The sequence below is a fragment of the Barbus barbus genome (assembly GCF_936440315.1).
Source record: "Barbus barbus genome assembly, chromosome: 21".
NCBI classification, from domain to species: domain Eukaryota; kingdom Metazoa; phylum Chordata; class Actinopteri; order Cypriniformes; family Cyprinidae; genus Barbus; species Barbus barbus.
The window spans coordinates 4,805,417-4,831,056 of NC_136749.1; the positions used below are offsets into that span (position 1 = coordinate 4,805,417).

A 25,640-nucleotide genomic window follows, 5' to 3' on the forward strand; every position below is an offset into this window, starting at 1 on the left:
GTTCAGTATAAAAACCATTGCGCCTATGGAGAGTCCCCATAAACCACAAAAACCAACGTGTGTGTGTGTGTGTGTGTTTTGTCACACACACAACTCATTGTGTGTGTGTTTTGTCACACACACAATGAGTTTTGTGTGTGTGTTAAAGCAACACTTTTTACCATAATTTGTAAAAATGCTATGAAATTGGAACTGGATGTTACTGAATATGAAGATAAAAATGTTGAGCAGGACTTGATTTTGTCCTTCGGGAACTGATTGGACCATTACAAGAGATTGAACAAAAAGGTTAGAACAAGTAAGAAGTGTATGTGAAAACAAGCAAACAATGAAATAAATAAATACATAAATTAAAAGTTTTTTTTTTCTTCTTTAGAATAAACTGTACTGATGAATTGTTCACAATAAAACAAAGGGATATGCAATGAAGCAAAGAGGATCAATTTTGATTTCTGCTGACTAAAGTTTAAAATAAACTAAGCAAAACTAATAAATATATTATGATGATGTTTAAATTTTTATTATAGTAGATTATAGTAATGAATAACATATCATCATTATATGCTTAACATTCCTCTGAAAATTTGCACAATATAGCAAAGGCGGATAGGAAAGACATACACCAGATTACTCCTCTCTTGGCACAGAGTTGGCTGAGGATTTCACTGAACTGGTTACAAGCGCTGGACAATCAAAACCACACCGAGGGGACACTTTTCATGCTGTAATCTCAGAGCAAAACTATTGACTTAATAAGAGGAATTTAAGTGTCACAGTGAAAATGTTCACAACCCTCTGGGACTGAATAAAGTCTCCCACATACAGGCACTAAACAGTATGCAGTCATAAAATGCTTTCAACCTTTGTCACTTCCAGCAGTCCACAGCGATAAAAGCTCTGAAACACAACCTCAATTATTAGGTCAAGTACAAAATCTTCATTCTCAAACATTTCGCTTTTTATTGCATACTTCGGATCCCCTTTGAAAGCTGAGATTTCAAATTAGGACATTCTGATAAGACAGCACTGATAGCACTTTCACCCCGTCATCACTACTATACAAATAATAATAATACGTTTTACGTGTATTATTATTCTCCATTTATCCAGTACATTTCTTTCGTAAAATGACCCCAACAAGATTAAAAGAAGAGATGGATCTTGCATGTTTTTTTTTGTAAAGGGAAATTGTTGGCATGACAATTATCCCTCATTAGCTCCTTTCACACGTAATACCAATAAATGTCCGTAAAATTTCCGGAACGACTTTACCAGTAAATTCAAAAATGCGCTGTTCACACAGGCGACGACATTCCGTCTTTTTTCTGGAAAATCACCATTCACATCCATTCCAAAATACTGGTAAATTCTGTGACATCATTAACCTCCAAATGGCTGCGCTTGTACAAACATGGAGGGGTATATGCAGTCAGTCTTGTTGTTGATGGTTTCATTTTTGTTTCAAACTTTTGCATTCATGCAGCTGCTTTTGTCCCAGAAATATCGTAATAGCCGACTACAAACCAGTGCTTAATTTGTATATTTCGAAGTCCCGGAACAAAGCGGGGTGACGGATCTGGCATGTGGTTAGAGGAGGGGAGAGGTAACGGAGCATTCAGCTGATCACATTGATGGGCCAGTTTAAGTGACTAACAGAGTGCAGTTGCTTTTATTAGGGTTCATACATGAAAAACCTGAAAAAGCCATTACATTTTGAAACAGCAATTTCCAGGCCTGGGGAAAAAAATTACAAAAAAATAATGGAATTTTATTTCACAAATCTCTGTAATAGAGTCATAATCAATCATGTCCAGAATTTCGTGGGTGATTGTGTGTATATTACATAGTTTTACTCATCTCCGCAGCTTTCAAGTTTATACTGAGGAAAATTCCTGCAAACATTTATTCAAGATAGCAAGTAGGTTATATGAGTAAATAAATCCACACAAACTAGCAGATTAAATCAGTCATTTGAAAACAGCGTGCGTGATTCAGCTGGACCGCATCTTCTCTCCTTCACTCTCTCAAAGCGGCTTCACATCAGCAACGAGCTCCTGCACACTGATCCAAGACTTTCGCTCGCATTTCGGGACAGTTGACAAAATTGTCACTTGCTTAATCGGGTCACTGTTGCATAGTCACAAAAATGTATAATTTGCACGTCTTTTTAACAGGGGCGGATTTACCCATTAGGCAAAGGTCCCCCAAAAGCCAAGGGCCCCCTAAAATGCTTTATACGAGATGCACATTAAGCGTGGACACACGAACGGTTGCTGTTTACAGTGTTTATTACCACGGCAATCGTCTGCGTGTCCGAGTTGAATGTGCTTCTTGTGTTTCCTGCTTGTAGCAAATTAAAATATGTGAAGGTGACCGCAGCACGAGTGCGAGGTCTCTCTTTCCCAGTGTGCACACTCCTCTCTCTCTGCGTCTGCTCTGTTCAGCGAGCGGCTGAAAGGAGCTGCGCTTTCAGTTAAAACAGATATGTTGCTTCTCTAATTTTACATGCAAGTATAGCCGAAATCACAGCACAGCTATCGTCTTTATCTTATATGTAGCCTATTTGATTTGATCAGAGGACGGCACGATTATAAATGAGGATGTTTGTGCAGATTAACATCTTGGAAGGGAGAGCTGGTTATGTAGTCTTAATTTGTCGCGTTTCAGTTAATATTTCATATTTATTCCATCGTCTGACAACAGAAAAAACTGTTTTCATTGGTATATAAAATTTACCAATGAAAACAGTTTTATTGAGAATTTAGCTGCATCAAACTACAGTATGTGGGCACAGAGAGGCAAACAAATATAATAACAAAAAATAAATGTACATATTGCATGTTCAGAAGAAGTGAGTCAGTATGAGTCAGAAATGTGTCAGTAAATTGCTCAGTGCAAAGAAAGAGAAGTATTGGGAACCTGGTATTTCTATGTTTTTTTTCATATGTCTAATAGATATGAACTTATAATATGTTAATATGAACTTAGAATAAGTTATTTGAAAAATATCTATGACCTTTTGTCTACTCTTCATGCTCTATGCTAACTATGGTTTCATTAATAATAAAAATATTGCATAAAACATCCATATTTGTTGATGCCCATGTTGATTAAAGTATTAAAAACTTGAAAAGTATTCATTTAAGGTACATTTAGAACAGATACAAATGTGCGATTAAGTTGCGATTAATCACGAGTTAACTCATGACAATCATGTGATTAATTGCAATTACATATTTTAATCGATTGACAGCCCTAAGTTAAAATGACTAAAATTAAATGCTGGCTTACGCTAGTAACTCAACAGTGGACTTTCCTCGTCAATATAGGCTATATTTTTTTCACACTTTTCTTATTCTCACTAATTCAAGTTTTTAAATAAATGAACCTCTGAAGGGAACCAATTGTCTTCAGAAAAGTTTCGATGGCATTTTTATTTTACCTGATAAAATATAATTTATGAGCTGAGCACTGCTTTGTTTACAGCCATTACCGCGGAAACCACTATATTTCTGATGTTCTGCAGTTTTTGTTCAGACCAATGCGAAAATGCACCCACATGAATCCCTTCATCATCATCCCTTTTCTTTAAAACAAGGTTTAAATGTCCAATGGTGAGGTAAATCAATTGCTATTTCTTGGTCTACAACATGAAAGAATAAAAGTGTCTGCTGAATGAATAAATGTAAGTGTAAATTAAAGAATTATAACATGTACATGAAAAATGTAGAAACATTGGACACAACTATGGGGCACCATTGTGCAGCAGCAAGCATCACAACAAAAAAGGAACGTCAAGTTTGATCTAGGTAAATGTGTGTAAATGTGTAGATCTCCATTCCTATATTTGTCTGGGGCCTCCAATTCACTAAATCCGCCCCTGCTTTTTAAGACAATCGTTACTCACGCGCTCCAGAGGCTGTTTCAAGGCTGAGCGCTCACAGTCACATCCAAAGCCGCCTATAACGAGTATCATATTGAGTTATTTTTCATAGTTTGTTGTTGAGATTAAGTGGACACACAAAATTACGCAAAAATGGCCATCCTGCCGAGTATCCAGGTTTTTTATTAAGTAAATGTGAACAGTTGAGAAAGAAAAAGGCCACAGAGGTCTGTGCGACAGACATGGGTGGATTATACATGGGAAAGTGTGGAGTGAATGCGTCATCTGCGTTAGAATGTTATGATTGGGCCGGAGTAGACGTCTTACGTCAGCGCGTTCTGAACTCGTACGTGCTCATACCTGTAATTTTCTTTCTGCGTTCACACACAGTTAATTCCGTCAATTTACTGGTAATGTTACAACTTCTCATACTAGTAAATTGCCAGAACAAATTTACCGGTATTTTGAAAACGTTCTGTTCACAAATGATCTCTTTACGGCAATTTACTGGTAATTTTCCGGAAAAGTCTATGTGTGTGAAAGGGCTTATTGATTAAGATCAACTGTCAACAATTTGCAAAAAGTGTGGTGTTGCTTTTTTGCCTCATGAGCACTGAAGAAAGCATGGGCTGAAACGTCTAGTCTGTTTTTAATACACTTTCCAAAAAATTGGGGCTAGACCTTTTTTGGTCTGTTTGAATTTTTCAGTGTGCGGACAAATTCAGCTACCTATTGGACAAAAGATTTTCTCAAAATGGCTCAATATTCAGGTGTTTTATTCAGGTGTTTTCATAAAGAAAACCCATTTGACCCCTGAATTCAATATGCCAGTGCATCCGACTGGCATGAGAGTTTTAAGGTTTTCACCAGATGTCTTTGACAATATTAAGCATACTGCCCTGTCATTGACCTTCCTGGTAACTCAATTAGTAAAGCTGTAATCAATTAAAAATTTAGTTAAATCAAATCAAATTATGAAAGGATAATGTACAGTTAGCTGGTCATTATCGCAAAAATTATGCGCTGACAGGGGGATCTGGTTTTGTATCATCCTGATGTGGTCCATTATGTAACAGTGACTGTGCATTACCCTCTAATTATACATCTGCTCATCTTATAAACCCCCCAATCCATAAAATACAGAAAAGAGACAAAATAGCCAATAAAACATGAAACACAATGGTCCCTATTGATCCTTTTTTAAAGATTCTCTGTAGGATTTGAAGTTACATGTGCTGCAAGAGATATGACAGGCTCAACTCACCTTAAAGAAGGTCATTGTAGCGCCATCCTGCACCACTCCATACTCAATCTTGGTCTGCTTGGCCAGGTCATCGGCCGAGTCAATTGGAGATTCCATTCTCTCCACGGTAAGAAAGGCGGCTAGGTTGGCCGTGTAGGAGGAGATGATGATTAGGGTAAAAAACCACCAGATGCCTCCTACTATCCTGGTGGAAAGGGCTTTGGGCATGAGCTCAGATCCTAGTAGAGAGGAGCAGAGATAGCAGTCAGGGTAAAGCAGTGGTCACAATGTGAGGACCAGCACCAGATGCACAGACCCAACCCAGTCCAGACACAGCAACTACAGTAGTTACAGGGAAAGGCCTTGCCTGCTGACAACTTGGATGACATATCTATGCTAACCGAATACGCCAAAGTCAGCCACGGCGAAGGTGGGAATTCATTTATGTTTTAGGAGAATTTATGTGGTCAAATTTAATTAGATTACAGACTCTCGGATTTGTATTAAATCATAAAGGGCTCATAATTTGCTTCCGTCTTTGAATTGCCCTACACTCTTCAATCCATTTGGCTTGTGGGTAAAAGCCAAAATGAAGAACCATTTTATGTCACAACCTACGTATAATTTTCTGTTATTCCTTAATCAAGTTGTCACCATAGCCACGCAGAGAAAATTAATTGATGGGGAAAAGTCGGGACAATAACTAGTTGTACTAGGAGGAGATGTCAGAGGACAAGAGCACAGGGAAGTAACTGGCTCCTCTTCTCAAGTTCTATGAGTCAGCTGTAAGCTTTGATTTGTCACAATGAGTCCATGGCAAAACACAATGGACTGTTGAAAAGATTAACCGTTACATGAATAACAATTGAACTGCAAACGTGAGTTCCAATCAGGCCTCAACAGACTGGCAATGCTCTAGTGACCTGTCAATCAAGTACAGAGTTTGGATGTGTAACTCTTGCTCCCAGACAGCCTGAACAACCATTGAAATGGAAGGAAAGAAAGAAAGAAGAAATACTCTTTCCCTGTATATACTAGCAATCCAATTGTTAAAACTGATGTGTATATTTTCCTTGATGCTAAAAGACATTCTCCTCTCCCATCAGAGAACTTTAAGTAAAAACATTGTGGCTTCAACATTCCGACATGTGGCTCAATCAATGGTGTGAGTTTTGGACAGGAATACCTGATTATCCAAACAAGTAGTCGGGCACAATGTAGAAGGGGTAAGAGAACTGTACGTGAATTTAGAGTCGCATAGTTTAAACATTTCACCTTTAAAAAAGACTTGTCAAAATCAATCAATAGCAGAAAGGTGCTGTGGCCATCACAACCACGTTTATAAAGAAGCAAAAATAGTATGTCATAACATTGAAAAAATTTGAAAAGAAAACCATCCTCAGAAGAAAGTTGAATGCTGTCATTTCAAAGTATCACCTGGACCATTTGGTCAGGGTGACCTTATATAACCTGGTTGGGGCTGACTGTCATGTACCCAAGGTAACGTCATGACCAAGCACGCCGTCCCACAGTTTTCTGGGGGCTGACAAGCCATGGGCAGGGGAGCCTCTCTACAGTGTAGTATTACTCATTCATCATGAGACATGCAGACAGTCAACATACACAATCCCTGCCCGCTTAGCCCTCAGCCTAATGCCACATCTTCTCTTCCAAACTGACAAAGGAACCTGAACAAATGGCAGTCCCATTGACACTCTATAATTTTGTTGTTATGGGGTGATGCTGTTGGACAATAATTAGTTTGAGAGGAAATAATAGGCCTACCTCCTTTTTTGCTATGATCCAAACACACTAGCATGTGACTTTTAACGACCTCTGCTTTCTGAGGATTACTTGTTCGTAGGAAAGAGTTGTAATCCACAGTGCCAATCGGATGGTGGGATTCAGTAGGTTGCCTAGACACAGACTGATGCACCCACACTTGAAGTCAAGCGTCTAAGGCAGGGCTTCCCAATCCTGGTACTGGAGAACACCCAGCACTGCGTATTTTAAATGGCTCCCTAATCAAACACATCTGATTCAACTCATTGTCTCATTAGTAAAGACTCCAAGGCCTTACATGTATGTGTAAGGTAAGAGAGACATCAAAAATATGCAGTGTTGTTGGTTCTCCAGGACCAGGATTGGGAACCACTCATTTAAGGACACCACTCATGTGGCTGGATATCACTTGTCCCTCTTGTTCAGAGGTCTTCAACCATGCTCTTGGGAACTCACTGTCCTACAGAGTTTAGCTCCAACCCTTATCAAGCCCATTGAACCAGCTAATCATGCTCTTCAGGACTACTTGAAAATCCCAGGCAGGTGCGTTGAAGCAGGTTGGAAATTAAATTTGAAAGGACAGTAGGTCTTCAGAAGCAGGGTTGAAGACCTCTGCTCTAGTTGGACGCTGACTGCATATGGCCCTGTAACTCTTTAGCATGCTCTTTGATTCATTCTAAAAAATAACCACACAAATCGCTCCACCAACTAGAACAGCTAGGCAAAAATATCTGCAATGTTGCTTCATTTTTGACATTCGATGTGAAGACAAATATCAATGCTATCTACATTGCAAACAGCTAGTGGCTGGTTTCAGCCAGTCCTCAAATACAAATCTTTCACAATGTAGATTTTGCAAAGACTCACAATGCTAATGTTATATGGCAATCCAATCTCTACTGAACCATTCCATTTGACAGATGCAGTGCAGATTCAAACATTACCCATGCTATTTTGCAAACAAGTGCCTGGTGTCTTTCATTACTCAACCAAATATTATTATGCTGTTCTGATGCAATACATTCTGATGCATGCAGGTTACATGTGACATTGTCCTTCAATCACCATAGGCCTTTCTCAATCTCAAACATCTGCAGTTGAGAAGATGTGGCATCTGGATTTGGTAGGGTTAGAGTTAGAAGTCATGAATACATATGGCAGTCTTAGACACAAGACCAAGAATTTGTCTTTGTGTCATTCTGCCACTTTTTTGCACATGAAATTGGACTTACCTTCTCAGAACCCTGAAGAGCAAAGACAGTGGTGGTTATGAAAAAGTTAGCATGCAACTATCAATCCCCTGATCCTCTACCCAACACCCACCAATAAAAACTTTCAAGTCCCACACAGTCCCATTCATACCATTGGCCAGCAACCAATTTGCTTCTAGAACTACATGCACAGAGGCACCCATGCATCATAATGGGCCTGACAAGAGCAAGTTGGGACCCCCAGCAAAAGAGTGGGATGTATGCTAAGGGGGGCAGGCAGAGGCGTCTACCTTGCTGCATGAGAGCTCCAACTCCGAACCAGAAACTATTTAGCAGGGTGAAATTGTTTTCCACCACGTCCGAGTCGGGGTTGCATGGGTGGGGGTTATACCATTCGTAGGGGCTAAACCTGTGGCAAGCAACACAGAACACACAGATACATTTTAGTCCAAATTGTGGTACATAGAAGAAAAAATGAATGAAAGGCAGGTCTACCTATAGAGACACAAAGAGAAAGAGACAAGTTAGCATAACCATCAGTTAATTAGATATCAAGATTCTGTATATATAAAAAAAAAGTTATCTTGATGAATCTTTTGTTTTTGTTTTTTCTTTCTTTTTTTAGTTAATGTAAGAAATAAATGACTTATGCTTGTGATAGCTACATGTTGGATAGAACTGTTTATGTTAATTTCAGTTCCTTTTTTCTATTCCAGAAACTGTCAAATAACATATTCATACAAAAGGCAACCATAATTATCAATGTATGCGAGCAACCCACTGTAAATTAAATTAAGCTATAAAAATAAAAGAAAAAATGACTAGGCATTTCTGATTTTATAAGCCATGGCCCATGTCCCAGTGGAGTTACTAGACAGAACTTCAAGACAGATCACCTAAAAATGAAAAGTCTGTCATAATTTACTCACCCTCAAGTTGTTCCAAACCTGTATGAGTTTCTTTTGAAGAATGTGGTAACCAAATAGTTGTTGGTCCTCACTGACTAACCTCATAAAGGTTTGGAACAACATTGGGGTTAATACATGATGACAGACTTTTCATTTTTGGGTAAACTGTCCCTTTAATAAAACAATAAGTATTAAGATGCAAAATATTCCACACACATATGCAAAAACATGCTCACTGCAAATTGATACTGTTGGATTTTACTATCAAGATGAGAGTTTAGGAATGTGTTTTATTAGAAATATTCAAGCCATTTTCAATAAAGAATGTTTATTTAATTTGCAATATTTTCTGCTGCACAATTCTCTACATTAGTAATAATGAAGCCATTGTACTGACAGCAGTTTTCTCATCTCACACATACAAATACGTCTCTAACTACATCAACGCACATGTTGGTGCAAACATTGAACTAAACTGTATAACAATGTTTTCACACACTTCATGGACTTCAATAAATTCCGACTGACACTGAGGCTATGGATTATTTTCTCATGTATTATATCATTTATAAACAATTTTATCTGTGCGTAACATGTACATGTTAAGTATTTATGTATTAATCACTGTACCTTATATCCTAGCATTAAAAAAGCAGCTAAAGACATGCATTCAGAATGTACACGAGGCCTGGAATAGACCGAGCCTTAACTTACAATGTGTTTTGTACTTTATGAGTGGATTTCTTTTTTTTATTTGTCAAAATTATTTTGTAATTGACTGCTTCAGATGCTGTCAAAATAGCTTAACTTGTTGTTAACCCAGAATATTCATTTAAAAGGATTAATTTAGATGCCCAATGCAGAAGATCTAGTCAATTCCATCATCTCCACACTCCACTCCACACCAATCTCTCATACTGTGCTATCTCTCTCCCACATTGAGACTTCCCATTTACTCCAGCTAAGTATAAGTGACATTACATTAGTAAAGGTTGATTGGGCGACAATTAAGCATTGTGACCCAATTCTGTTTGTGCTGAAGTAGTGGAATAAAAAAGCATCTACAGGCTTTTCAAGAGTTGAGCAATCAGATACCAAGGAAATTATTTGTCTCAGCTATTTTTTATTCTCCGTAAGACCTCTAAAATGGAAACAGAAATTATTGACTTTCAGAGACTAATAGTAGAGTACACAACATTTTCTGCACATGAGGCTATGAGCAAGATTCATCAAGTGCTGGTGCAATCATAGTTTTTTTCTATCTGAATTGATTGCTGTGCTCTTTAAATAGCTCAACTTCTGTATCAAACTAATCAAAAACAACATTGTTAAACTCTAAACCTGGTGAAACATACTAAAATATAAGTTTATACATTACATTCCTATACAAATACCTCTTTTATTTAATGACATGATGTTAAGAGGTGAAGATGCTTCCTTAGAAGATAACTTCCCATGTAGGCTGTAGATAGCAAAGCAGCTCACTAGAACAGAGCCATAGGGCAAGAATCTTTGAGGTTGAAGCAGTTAGATCTATTCGCTATTTGTGATGCAAGTCTGACTACATACAAACTATAATCTTTCAAATATGCAGCATCTGCCCAAGACCTTTCATGCTAAAGGTCTTTGTGCAAGTTCACACAATCATGTTCTGTAAAGCCAATTACTAACGGCAAATCTAACATGGATGGCTGTCATCGACTAGAGCGTGCCAACGGAGGAGAGAGGCAACGAACACCCTCTGTCTGAATGAGACGTGGCTTAACCTGCTGCTAAGGGAAGCTCCAGTCGCCCGTTAACTGTCAGTTTGATCCAATTATACTGACCTTCTGTTATCTCCGGTCATCTGTGCCGCAGAGGGAAATTTTTGAGCAAGGTCAACATGAAGAGATAAACGAAGGCTGAGGAAACATTGATGCCTCGGGAAAGAACAATGGAGCCATTCCTTTTTTTTTTTCAGAAAGTCATTGTGCACCGGACCGATAATGCACCTGATAGCAGTCATGTCAGATCTGGAAGATTGACATATTTAAATAACGTCGCTGTGTAGCTGCGTTTAGCATCCAGAACATGGGTTGAGGTTATGTTGTGGAGCTGACATACAATTCAATAAGGATGCTACACAAGGATGCATTGCTAATCAATGCACTAGCATAGATTTCATAGACTGACTGCTTGTTCAGCATAGTCTTACTGGGTTTTCGGTCTTAAGAGATGTCTAGTGTTCCTGTAGTATTTCAGCGCCAAGCATGACCTCTTTTGAATTTGAATTTTCTCTAACCTAAATCTGTTTTCCTGGTTTTATTCAAGTCAAACATATCATTTAACATTACTGAATTAACTTAAATATATAAATTTATTACATTGTAATTTTACTCAAATAAAAATTAATGAATGAAATCTTCTACTAAAATATTTGGTCCCACTTTATATTAGGTGTCTTAAAATAGTATGTACTTAATAATAAAACAATGAATTGTTAGCTACCGCGTACCTATTGTGTTCATGTTGAATTGCAAAGGTTTTGCTGCTATTGAGGTGGGATATGTGTAAGGTTAGGGGCAGGATTGGTGGTCGGGTACATAGTAATTAACAACACTTAATATAAAGTAGGTCCTTTTTTTTCTTTAAGATGCATTACTCTGATATGGCTTTTTAACATCTTTTTCAACAAATCTCACTTTCCATTCTTGTATGTAACACCTACTCCAATCAATGATAATAGCAGGTCCAGGATTATATTTTCTTGCATTTGTTTCACTCAGCAGTTACAGAAGTAGAATTGGTTGCAAACATTAATCTATCAATTAAATAGTATAGACACCTGCAAGATCAAACAAACAATGTTGAATCAATTTTACTAGAGATCACCTCATTTTTATTTCTTATTTTAAACATAAATAATTGTTAATAAACAATTAACTAATGTTTATGATTATAATAAGAAAAAAAATGTGTTGTCTTACACAATTTAGCTTCTCAGATCATTGCAACCTAAATATTTTTTTTTACTAGAAACTAAGAGAAAAATGCTATATATATATATATATATATATATATATATATATATATATATATATATATATATATATATATATCCAGTGCTTTCTTTCCATCCTCTTCCCTCCTAGACTCTGAATTAATTATCTAGTCAGCCCCACACAGCAGTCTGTTAAATCATCCTAAGTGCAGCCCATTTAGAAGCATATTCCACCTGGAAATGAACGGGATCTGATAAGCACTTGCCCTGACTGGTGAAGGCATTACTCATCTTGTGAGGAGCACGTATCTTTCCTTTCACATGCTTGGGTTTTCTCCCCGCAGTAAGGACAATAGTTCATTAGTGATTTTTTTCTAAGGCAAATATTACTACAAATATTGCTCACTCTTTTGTTTAGGGATTTGAATTAGAATTAAACTCTGGAGTATAACTCATCCAGCACCATTTTTCTACAGACATGAGCGATACCTTAAATCATTCTGCTCGTTGAGGAGAGGTGTACTAATAATAATCTAAGCAATTCGATTTATGATTTCCGCCTGGCAGACGATAAAATAGTCCTAGATTTCTCAGATCCCAGACTGACATTGAAGAAGTAACCTGAGCCCTATCCAGGGATCTATGTCACAGTGGCTCTTTTAACTTGGACTAATAAGAACCCTCCTATAGCAAACACCCAGGACATTCTGGCAACTGCACAGCAACTCATTAACAACGCTAAGAACAATTTATCAACCATTCTGAACATATATTAGTATTGTAACAAAGGCATGCACTTTATACCATAGGTAGTCAACCATAATGCCTATTATTTTCTTCATAAAATATAAAAATCAAGTTAATGTGGAATCAAAATTGACCCTATTTATTTTCTTAAATGTATGTTGCATGTAAAGTCCAGTTATAGTATAAAAGTATAAAAGCTGTCACCCTTTGAAAAGCAACATTTTTGTACTTTATATTTACCTATGAAAGGTGCATTTTCGTACCTTAAAGGTAAATATTAGTATCTAAATACTTTTGAAAAGGTATCGCCTCAGTGATAGCTTTTGTGAGAGTGCGGAATCTAAAATGTAAGGTTTTCTGTGTATGAAAATCTTCAAGATGTAGGCTACAAATGTATATGAAACTCTGTAAATTCATATAAAACTGAATTAATAGATAAGATAATCTGAAATGGCTTTTCAACATATTTCCAGGCTTCATGAATCTTGCTTATTTTCCACATTGCTAATATATTGTAGTAATGCCTACTGTTCACAATCCAATCAATTTCCATTGGATAAAATCTGGTAAAAAATGACATTTGCTCGTATTTGTTTCAAAACTGGTTGCAAACTTTAATCTATGAATAAGATATAACAAACATGCAAGATATATTTCTACTATATATTATGGAATAGTGAGATAAGCTTGCCTTTGATAGGAATGTGGTTTTACACGTGCCACATTCACGATCAGATAAACTAAAAAAGACTGATTTATTTGAAGCATTAGAATCAGACGCAGTATTTGAGTATTGCATCAGCTGCATGATTTACTGCAAGAAGGCAACGCTTGTTTTACGGCAAGAACCAGTGTCATAAGTAAGTGAAACTCATTTCCAATTGAGACTTCCTCAGCTGTTTCATCACCTGCTTTCGCAGAAAAGAGAAGAAACTTTGTAAGGAGAGGAAAACAACAGGAACAAAAACAACTGCTGATATGCATTACAGATTCTGAGAAGAGGATAAATGTTAGACTTTCATACTGTGCCCAAGAAGGAAGGTTTCTAAATACTGCATGGTGAGAATAAGCCTTAGTAAACCCTCCACCAGTCCCCATTATGTCACCCTGTGATCTCTTTCTCTCTCGCTCCGTCTTTCGCTCTCACACGCAGACATGTTTGCTGCATATACCGGCTTTATAGTGCACATACAAAAGCAGTTGCACATGCACACATAAAGAAATGTGTACAAAGAGACAAACACATAAACACAGTAATACTATCTTGTGATAGGTCTTGTCTGCTGTGTGTTTCTGTTAAAGCATGCTGTTTGTTTGCGTACTTGTTATTTGTGCTCTAGTTGAGAAATGGAAAGGTGAACACTTACCCAGTATTAACATTAGTGCAATTAAAAGGTGAAAGGTGCATATTCTGAACCAACTTAGATGACAGTTGTAGCGCGTTAGAAACTTGTGTGATCATATTGCCAGTAACATTTAAAAAGCACAAGTGCATTAACCATAAAACTCTTGCGCTTGACCAGTTGAATGCGGTCAACCCAAGAGTTTTAGGGTTAAAATAAGGCCTTTTCTTTGGATTTCTCCCCACCGTACTTCCAGTGAAGACCAATGGAAAGCACCAATGCATTTAAAATCGGTCTCAGTGATTTATTCAAAGAATGTACTAAAGTACAAATTTAAAGCAACATTCTGGGTCCAATATAACTAAACAAAGCTATCAATAAAGATAATGTCAACTTAAAAAAAAAAAAAAAATGCATTCTGTAATTATGGGATGGATGGGTTGGATGGTTGCAGTTTAATTTGCATTATTCAAAACATCAGCCCTGCTATACCTCTTTTGAGACTTTTTACATGTAATTCCTTCTCCTAACAAGGAACAATTTCCCCTTAGGGACCAAGAAGTTCCTTCGTGATCTCTCTCTCTCTCTCTCTCTGTCTGTCTGTCTCTCTCTCTCTCTCTCTTCAGTATTTGACATTTATGTAAAGACTTTAAAATCTTCTTCTTTCTTCAAAATCTTCAAAATTTAAACAGGTGTTTCATGGATTTAAAAATTAAATGTAAGACTAGTAAAGTTGGCATGAAAATTCAACATGAAAATTCACTCATTTTCTAAATGCATTTAGAACAATTAAACTGTGCATATGTTTCTTTTTTATATTTTTTATCAGAATGGCACAACTAAATCTTCCAGTGAAAAAGTTAGACTTCTCTCTGGCAACGTATGCAGGATTATCCAATCGTATGGTGCAATTGTTTGTAGTGCAATTTCCAAATCTCAAAATCCAATCAACAACCAATATATATATATATTTTTTTTTTTCATATAGAGAGATATACAGTATTCAGTTTTTGATGGGTGCAAAAAAAAAAAAAAAAAAAAGGAAAAAAAAAAGATAGCATCCTACAGCTGTCAGTTTGGGAGCAATGAGGAAAAATATCAACTGTCAGATGTCAATGCTAAGTTGTGAAATACTGAGCCCTATCAGGTATAAAAGAATGCATTTGAAAGCTATGAACATATATGAAAATGTCCATTCTACTCTTTTAGAGTAGTTTCCTAGACACAGTTCTGCTATGCTGCTTGCAGCTATATTTTTGTTTGTCTTTACAAACTGAGTTACAAGTCGAAATTATTTTCTAATCAACATATTAACTTGCACTTAACCCAGAATTTCCTTTAATTAGAGGACAATTAGTCTGTAATGTCTACTTACTAAAAACAATGAAGTGTGATATCCATGAATTAAGTCCTATAAATTACTTTATTTTGTTACTAAATTTGACCTAATTTAAACAGTGAAGCTTTAGGATAAATGGTGTTTACTACAGTATCTGGGGTTTAATTCTAAGTCTCCAGCACAAGAGCTTATTATGCAAGCAGTATTTCAGATGTTCACTGCTGCCCAAGGATTTCAAAGCTGTTAGTATCTTCAACCAACTGTTAAATAATTTTCATTCTACCAATTTTGGAAAACGTGAAGATACATTTCCGTAGCATTACATATCATAGAATCTCAGCTTTCCAAAGGAAATATGAAGCAGGATGTGGAAAACCCAATCAGAAAAGACAAGTATACAAAATATACACAGTACGGACAGCGAGGGATGGGGGAGGTTGCGTTTCACACCAGAAAATGCCTCAATCTCACTCTCACACACGCTTGAACACTCCCACAAACCTATTTTCTGTCTTTCACACACATACTGTCTTGAAACTGTTATTTTGCATCTTTGCTTTTATGGTTTGTGCTATTATGCATTATCTGATGAGAGCCACATACTGTAGCTCCTGTGCGTCAAGACAGGAAGACCAAAGCAACCCTTATACGTAGCTCCTCTCTAATGTGTTTGCTATGTGTGTGTGTGTGTGCTACTTTCTCCCCTTTTCTCTTTTAACTCTTAGTTATCTCCTGTTCACACCTGCAGGTATTTCATATTTCTATAATTTTCCCTGGAAACAACTGAGCTGAACCTCATGACGTTTCATCAGGGAAATATTGCGAGAGTGGCATCCGGGATTCTTAAAGGAATAGTTAACCAAAGTCAGGGGTGTCCAAACCTGTTCCTGGAAATCTATTGTCCTGCAGAGTTGAGCTCCAACCCTAATTAAACACATCTGAAGCAGATGATCAAGGTCTGGCTCATTAGAAAATTCTAGGCAAGTGTACTGGAGCTGGCTGGAGCTAAACTCTGCAGGACGGCGGCCCTCCAGGAGCAGGATTGGACAGTTAAGACATCATTTACTCATACTCATTTTGGTCCATGTCCATAGAAGATTAAAGATCCGGAGCAGGTTTTTTTTTTCCAACTAAAAGGACTGGAGGTTAGGGCTGTCAAGCTCCAAAATGACAAAATAAGCAACATAAGAGCATCATAGTCCATATGGCACTTGTTCTACTGTATATGATGCATCTATTCCTCATGCAAAACTATCATATGGCTTTTCCGAAGACTTGGAATATAGTGCATGTGACATAAGGACATCTTTCATGAAATTTTGAAATTATTTTGTAGTAATTTTGAATCTTGACAGGCTTATATGCTTTGAGGTATTGACCTTATTTGCTCCATGCATAGGTCATACAGGTTTGGAATGATATGAGGGTGAGTAAATAATGTTAGAATTTGAATTTTTGGAAGAACCGTTCCTTTAATGCCACTAAAGAAAAATCTAAGAGCGAACTGTTTCATTTAGCATAAAATGTTAATGAGATGAGCTTATGATGTGGGGTATGTTTATATATGTGGCTGGTATGTTACCTGGCTATGACAAACAGCACACAACTGACACCCAAGTAAGCGAGCAGAATATACATCCAGATGTCGGGGGACAGGGGGTTGAGAAAGGAGAACACCCCTGGGTTGGTGCCGTTGGGTTTGCGGTACAGTATACTTATCCCCAGCGTCATGAAGGGTTTGGAAAAGTCGATGACCTTCTCTCGCACGTACGTGATGGCCAGGGGAGCCACTGCAAGATCAGCTTTCTGCCAACAAATAACGTACAGGGAAAAGAGCGATAGGCTGTAAATCATGGCGAGCAGAAGCATTTAGAGGAAATCAAATTAAGAAAACAGGGCTTTTACACATCACACACTCTGCCCCACAGCGTTTAAGAGGAAATTTAAAGCCCTCTCGTGGACTCGCGCTCTCTCTCTTGATTTACCTGCTACTGTTTCAGCACTTACTAAAGCCTTTCATGATTTACTGAGTCTAAGGGACCGGAGGAGCGCTGAACCGAATCCACTCTCTCAGCTACCCAACTAGACTAAAAAATGAAAATAGCAGTTATGAAAAAGGGAAAATGAAGGGGGTTAAAGGTTTTACACAGGTCTGACGCTGTTGGCTCTCTGTCAGAAGCAGAAATAGCCTTTGTCTCTTAGCATACGTTTTCAGGGCCAGTTTGACCGTGAGTTTTTGGTCCACATCTAAAGCTTTTGTAACAAGTAAAAGGTGCATTCTTTGGTCATTTTTGTTAATGTAAAAGAAAATATCTTAAAATGCACACCAGTTTCCAAAAAGTCATGAGAAAATTTGGTGAAGTTTACAGAATTGGACTCATTTGTGCATTCCGCTTGTTTCATTAATGACCATCCAACTAGATCTCTTAAGAAAACATGATTACTTTACATTTTGACAAATTGGTGGTGAACTCGTTAAAAAAAATTTTTGTACAAAAATGTTCATTTTACTTTTTGATGAATTAGTGGTAAATTTATTTGATTTCATTTGTATAAAAATATCATTTTACATTTGACTAATTGGTGATTGCGTACAATTTTATGTAACAATTTTATGTTTTGAAAAACTAGTGGTGAATTTGAGTGATTTCATTGGTACAAAAATGTCGCTATTTTATGTTTTGACAAATTGGTGGTGATTTTGTATGATATCATCCATATGAAAATGTCACTATTTTACATTTTGAAGAATTAGTGGTGAATTTGTACAAATTTATTCATACTAAACAAATTTTAGAAAAAAAGGACAAGAAGGTCCACCTCCAAACTGGAATAGACAGACTGTTTGAAATATAACCAAATGAAACCAATTCGTAAAAATGTAAAATAGCTATGAGAGTGTGTAGGACCATTTCCTTACCAATATCTATTCATTTTCTTATTACATTTAAGTTTTGGGGGCAAGGAATCACAAATAATGCTCATTACAGAAGCAGATTACTTCCTGGAAATAAAAAGTAATGTGCATTTTTAAAATCCAATGTATTTAATATTACTGGAAACATCTCACTTGCCCATAATTAGCAATTTGGGCCTATACTGCATACACTTCAAGCAATCAACATTATTCACCATGATCTAGATCACTCCCATTGTAATCAAGAAAGTTGTCTATAATTAAAGTCACTGCATGCAAACTATGTGACACTACAAATTGGGGGAAAATAAAATAAAATTGCAAGCCAAGCATTTTAAGGCATAATAGGCACACTCCCAATGCAAATAATAATGCAAACGGTAGGCACTATAATTATGCTGATCATTTTAGCCTAAGCAAATTGCAGGCTATGTAGAGCGTTCCAGATCAGTCACTTAAGAGGTTCCATTTCCATTGGCTGCTGCCTCGGAAGGCAGATAATGACGCTCTAGGCAACCGCCTTGTTTGCTTATGCTTAGAAATGGCCCTGCCTACACAAACGCTACTCAACATACCCTCAAATTATTTTTTGTGGCTTGCATGATGTTGTCATCACTGTGACAACCGCAGCTGCAATAATCAAAACCATGTCTTCTTAGCATATCAGTGAGGAGTGTGACTGTATATATCATGTAAGGGCTGAAATGTGTCAACTGGTTGAGATTCTGCTGTACTGTTTATACCACTGTATATTCTCAGCAAGGAAAAATCCAACAGCAAGCAGAAAACTACTGCATATAGTCTGTTCTGCTTCCAGTGCAGTCAGCTTAATTGTTTATAATGAGAGAAATTGAGATGTGATGCGTCTCCCGTGTCCAGTGTAAACATGCCATAACAGATTGTTTACAGATGTCAAGCCACAATGCAGATTTGCACAGCTCCTGTGTTTTCCACAGGTGTTCAAACGTTTTTCGGGGTCAGTAAGATTGCTGGTAACATTTTATTTTAAGGGCCAAATTTACTAGTATTCACAATTAACTAGTTGCTCATTAGCATGTATGGTACTAGCATACTGGCTGTTTATTAATACTTATAAAGCACATATTAATGCCTTATTCTGTATGATACTATTTTAGATCCCTTAAAGGGGTCATATTATGCGATTTCAAGTTTTCTTTTCTCTTTGGAGTGTTACAAGCTGTTTGTGCATAGATAAGATCCCTGAAGTCGCAAAGACTAAAGTCTCAAAACCAAAGAGATATTCTTTATAAAAGTTAAGACTCTGCCTCACCCCCTAAAACGGCTCATTCAAACCCGCCCCCACATGTCTACGTCACGATGTGGAAATATTTGCGTAACGCCGCCCCAAATGTTCACGCAAAAATAGAAGGCGTGGTTTCAGTAACCGCAGTAGTGTTGATGCAGCCATGTCAGGGAGACTGTGTGTTTCTAGGAGAAAGCAAAAGCACTTTATTTGGCCTTCCGAAAGTAGATGCATTTAGGAATCATTAAAGGGGTCTTATTATGCTTTATCACTTTTTGAATTTTAGTCAGTGTGTAGTGTGTATGTTTGGGCATAAAACTATCTACAAATTTACAAATCTCAAAGTCCACTCCAAAGGGAGATATTTCTTTTAAAAAAATCTATTTTCAAGAACTACAACGAACGGCGCTTTTGGACTACAAAGGTGTTTTCCTGTATTTGTGACATCACAAAATGTAAATCCCGCCTACGGAAATTCGAATGGTTGGGGGGTGGGGAGAGTGCTTGGTTGAGCACTGCACGTTTCAAAATCTAAACCCAGTGCGGGTGTTTTATTTCACTGTATTTCTGATGGAAACCGACGGTTTTCAGAAAATGTTGGATGTCATTTGTTAGAATTAAAGAACAATAATCATAATACATATTACCGTTGCAGTTTCTTTAAAGCTGTTGTTGACATCCTATCTAAAACGTGATTTAGCCAAAAAAAACAACAATAACGTTACCACTTTAATATGTCTTGCAATATCTGTGTGTGCAAAGGTTCTGTGCGATCCTCTTGTTCAATATTCTCGGGGTCTGAATTGATATGGCAATATTGACGAACTTGGTGTTTTGGCAAGGAGCGGGGCAATACTGAAACGCCGTCTAAGCTATTCGCCAATCACAACGCACTGGGACAGCTAACCAATCACAACACATTTGGTTTTTTGGAAGGCGGGCCTTCATCAAACCCGGAACTAATCGAGCTGTTTGTGTCAGGCTGGGGGAGAAAGGTATTGTAATAATTTAAATTATGTGACCAAGCATGAGAGCATGCGCTAGTACACCCCCAAAACAAAATCAAGACTTTGTAAAAGAGCATAATAAGACCCCTTTAAGATTACTTACAACATAACAGCACAACCCAGATGTTATCACAATGTATTTTATGGACGACCGTTTTGTGAATCTAGGAGAGGAGGTAATTCTGACTTTGCTATGACAATCTGGCACTTCTGAATCAGCGACTGTATGTTTTGTTATTAGTTTAAGTATTTGCTATTGACTGCTCAAATGCAGAGTTTTGCGTGTCGTGTGTGAGTGTGTGTGTGTGTGTGTGCGCGCTGGCGTGTGTGAGAGAGGGAGACAGGGTCACACAACCACGGCTTGTGTGCAAACATACGAGCTTCATCACTGTGTCTGTCACGCGACTCTGTTCCCCTCTCGAGCTTGAACTGATGGTAAAACTAAGGACATTATTAAATGTCTTTACATTTATTTTGAAAGCTAAAGCTGGCGAATATGGAAAGGGGCGTTACATTTCCCGATAAGTGCTTGCAGTGTTCGGCCAATCACAATGCACTGTGCCAGTTGGCCAATCAGAGCAGACTGTGCTTGTCTGAAGGAGGGACTTTGTAGAAAACGAAGCATTTGAGAGAGGCGGGGCATAGAGGACTTACAATAATGTACAGTATTTGAAAAATAGTGTGTTTTTTGAACATTAAATCGTCAACATATTCTGTTACACCAAATACACAAAATAATGATCTTTAAAAAACATCATATGACCCCTTTAATGCTACCCCATAGCTAAATGTAACAACTACCTTACTAACTATTAATAAGCAGCAAATTAGGAGATTATTGAGGCAAAAATCATAATTAATAGTTAGCTAATAAAGAGAATTGCTCCCTAATCTAAAGTGTGACCAGATTTTCTTTTTTCTTTTTTTTCCTTATGAAAGAAGTCTCTTGTGCTCATCAAGAATGCATTTTTTTACAGTAAAATAAGGGTACATTTTTTCAGCTAATAAAACATTGACAGAAAATACTAATTCATCCTGTTTTAAAGAGTTTAAACATTCAAATTGGCAGATGACAAAACTGCAATTTGTGCTTATAAGAGACAGAATGTTATTGATGTGGATGTTAATAGTTATTATTATAGATATCTATATAGTTATCGATCTTGATATAAACAGGCCATTACTACAGTCTTTACTGTCATGTGATCCTTCAGAAATCATAATGAAAAAGACAGACAAAAGCAAACTAAACTTTTTTCTGCTTAATATTTTGGTGGAAACTTTTTGAACAGTAATGCACAGTAAGTTTTTAAATGTGGATTATACAATCAAACTTAAAACTTAAATCCTGTATAATAGTTTTGAGCCCTCAAACTTATTTTAAAGGCATACGTCTTAAGATTCAAATGACACATTTTCAAGCCTACTGAGGATTCATCGTTTGACTACAGTATGATTTTGAATCTGAGATTTAACCCTACATGATAATTCTTCAAGGAAACATCCGTTCAGACACGGTAAGGCCGTTATTCCTCCTCCAGGACTGATGGAGGGTCTGCTGTCGAAACACTGACACCAGCTAAGACGGCTGTGCCCCTAAAACTGACATTTAGTTCAATTTCACTACTTTTACTGTTAGAATTGGTATAATTTCAGTCAAAATAAAGGCTTCCGTCTAGAATTATTGGATTGTCTATAATTATTCCCAGAGGGGGCAAATTAATGCCAGAAGTGAGCAGATGTTGTCTCGCTACCTTCCTTTTTTTCTTCTAAAGGCCTTTGACAAGATATTTTTATCTCTAGCACATCAATGTACTGGCAAACTGCAAACTCCAGACTGCTCTGAAAGCTTGTCAAGGCCAATTACAGTCTGTCCTGCTCTCGTCTTGTGGGGGGGGGGGGGGGGGGGTTGCCGGGGAATGTTAGGACAACACACATACACCCTCCGCTTTCACACCAGACGATCCGACCATGACCAATTGAGGAGCAGTGACTAAGAGATATGTCTGATGTATCGGTTGGAGCAATGGATACTATTGAATATGGGGTGTGAAGCACTTTTCTCAGCAATGAGTTTATTTATTATTTATATATCTTAGTCTTTGTGGAATCTAATGAGGGTGTCGAAGGGCAATGTTTGCTCCTGAATGTGTGTGTGTTTGTGAAAATGTATGTGCTTAATAAACTCTATGGGGGGAAACTAATGCCAGATTTTTCACTTTGTGTCCTCTCGGCAGTATGTGCTTGAGTTTTATTTTATCGCATTTCGTACCATCTGCTATGCGCACACACACGCACTGTTAATCTTATTTTCATATCTGTTTCCTCTCTACACTGAAAGCATCTCCTTTCATTGTACAATCTTGACAAGTCCCTTCTGCAGCAGGGTAAAAATGTGTGAGGATTTTGCACCATCCTGAATTGAATTAGGAACGCCTTATAAATTACACTACAATTTCTTAATAATGTAATTAAATTTGAATCGAGGCAGCAAACAGGAGGCAAAATTCTAATTTCAGTTCAACGAAGTAGAATTAAGATGAAAGGATATTCAAAGAAATTTATATAACTGCAGTGTAGTTTTTAATAATAATACAATTTCATGTTATTTTTAGTATGAATACACACAATATATGGGAAAGAGATGAGTTTGAATTTGTACAAAAGTTTGGGGTGTTTTTTTATTTTATTTATTTATTTTATTAATACTTTCACTGAGCAAGGACATCAATATACAGCAGATCAAATGTGACATGAAAGAGTTTTATAACGTTAAAGAAGAGTTTAAATAAATGTTGTGCTTCAAACTTTATAAAACAAAAAAATGTTTTCATCGTTGATAATTATATGAAATGTCTCTTGAGCAGATAATTTGCATTTTAGAATGATTTCTGGAGGATCATGTGACATAGAAAACAGGAATAAATAACATTTAAAAATATACTGAAATAAAAAAAAAAACTTGTTTTAAATTGTAACATTTCATAATATTAGTGTTTTTATCTTATTTTATATTGAAATAAATGCAGTAAATCCAGCTTTGTTGAGTATAGACACTCATCTCGATGCACTTTATGTATTGCTATATAAAATAAATCAAATTTGCTTTAATGGTTTTGATAGTACTGAGAAAGAAATCAGTCTAATCGGTTTAGGGAGACATCAGGGAATAAATATAATTAGTCAAAATAAATTATTATTATTTGTCACAAAGATTGTGTGTGATTATTTTGGATTTCTTTGAATTGCTATTCAATAAACTCTTCTTCCAGTTTTTTTTTTTCTCAATTTTAAATTCCAACATCTTTGGTGAGGGCAGGGGGTGACCTAATCTATATATATTCACGTTGATGATTTGAAAGGGAGCCAATTTTGCTCAACCTTGCAGGGTTGTACAGAGTGGAAAAGAGCCAACCTGAGTGCAATCAAAACAGCATTGGATTGTGGAGTCTGACTCACATGATCCATCAGTTCTCGGACCATGCCGTTCCATTGGCCCGTGCTCTCTTCCTGCGCTCCGTACTTGCCATCCTCCACCAGTCGCACTTCATAGGTGAAGCCCAGGATGGCAGCCAGCTCTCGCAGCATGTCGATGCAGAAGCCCTCAAAGCGATCGTTACCGTATAGCGGTTTATCTGACTTCTTGAACATCACGTAAGGCTCTTCCTGTGGAGAGAGAAGACATTGTGCTCTGATTGTCAGAAATATGTCTGATATATGTCTGATAGGGCTTGCGCACCCACAGAGATGTGGAGCCACAGGGAGTGAAAAATGATATTATTGTACCACAGCTTATAATATAATATAATATAATAATATGTGACCCTGGACCACAAAACCAGGTTTAAGTCACTGGGGTATATTTGTAGCAATAGCCAAAAATACACTTTATGGGTCAAAATTATTGATTTTTTTTCTATGCCAAAATTCATTAGGATAATAAATAAAGATCATGGTCCATGAAGATATTTTGTAAATTTCCTACTGTAAATATGCATTGCTAAGAACTTTATTTGGACAACTTTAAAGGCTATTTTATCAATATTTTGATTTTTTTGCACCCTCAGATTCCAGATTTTCAAATAGTTGTATCTCTGCCAAATATGCCCTATCATTATAAACCATACATCAATGGAAAGCTTATTTATTCGGCTTTCAGATGATGTATAAATTTCAATTTTGAAAAATTGACCCTTATGACTGGTTTTGTGGTCCAGGATCACATATTATATAATATAACATTTGAAATATATATATTTGATTACTATTTTGTCTATACAGTCACAGTTTGAACACCAACATTCTTCTTTTGTGTTTCACAGAATTAAAGCGATGCATTCAGATTTGGAACAACATGAGGATGAGTAAACAATGTCCATTTTTATTCATGATTGAATTGTTCCTTTAACATGGTGTTATCTATTGTGATGCATGAGCAACAAATCAGCAATATAAGACAGCTGATCTTGGCAATATGAATACAGATATCTGGTTCAGATTACAGGAAGCTGGTGTGAACCGATCCTTCTATACCACTGAGACTATTCAGGAAAATGTGTTGTGCCAGGGGAGCTGCAGCAGAGAGAGATAAGCGCTTTCCTGCTCCCACGCTGCTTTACCGCCCGCATATTCACGGTCCTAATGAACCAATGAGAGGCAGCCTGTTCACAGCAGGAGCCCGGCATAGAAACAACAGTTCCTCTCATGCATCAATGCTCTATGTGTAAACTATTTTCTGTTTTTTTTCATAAATTCTCTGACAGTTGAAAACATTGTCAATTCAGCCACCCTAAGACCTGTACACAACAAGCACAACTAATCACAAAAAAGCATGTTGATCATTCAGCTTTAATACAAAATGAGCCATTAAACAATAAAGGTCTTACATTACTCACATTCATACTATATATAAAATATTAAATTCATATGGTAATACAGATGTTTTCTGTTTTAATGCAGAGAAATATATATATACAGTCTTTCTGATACACAAAGTAGACACAGTAAGAAAGTCCT

The 25,640-nt window shown here is 37.0% G+C and overlaps 1 protein-coding gene across 1 annotated transcript in view; it reads right to left on the reverse strand.

Annotated features, from left to right (window-relative positions):
- Nucleotides 1–25,640, reverse strand: part of LOC306887163 (glutamate receptor ionotropic, kainate 2-like) — a gene marked incomplete at both ends in the record, with an annotated part of 195,665 nt that overhangs the window by 32,256 nt on the left and 137,769 nt on the right. The window contains 4 exons of the mRNA XM_079444708.1: nt 5,148–5,365; nt 8,410–8,528; nt 17,019–17,242; nt 24,084–24,290. Of these exons, the coding sequence (XP_079300834.1) occupies nt 5,148–5,365; nt 8,410–8,528; nt 17,019–17,242; nt 24,084–24,290 (768 nt within the window). The remainder of the gene's footprint in view (nt 1–5,147; nt 5,366–8,409; nt 8,529–17,018; nt 17,243–24,083; nt 24,291–25,640) is intronic.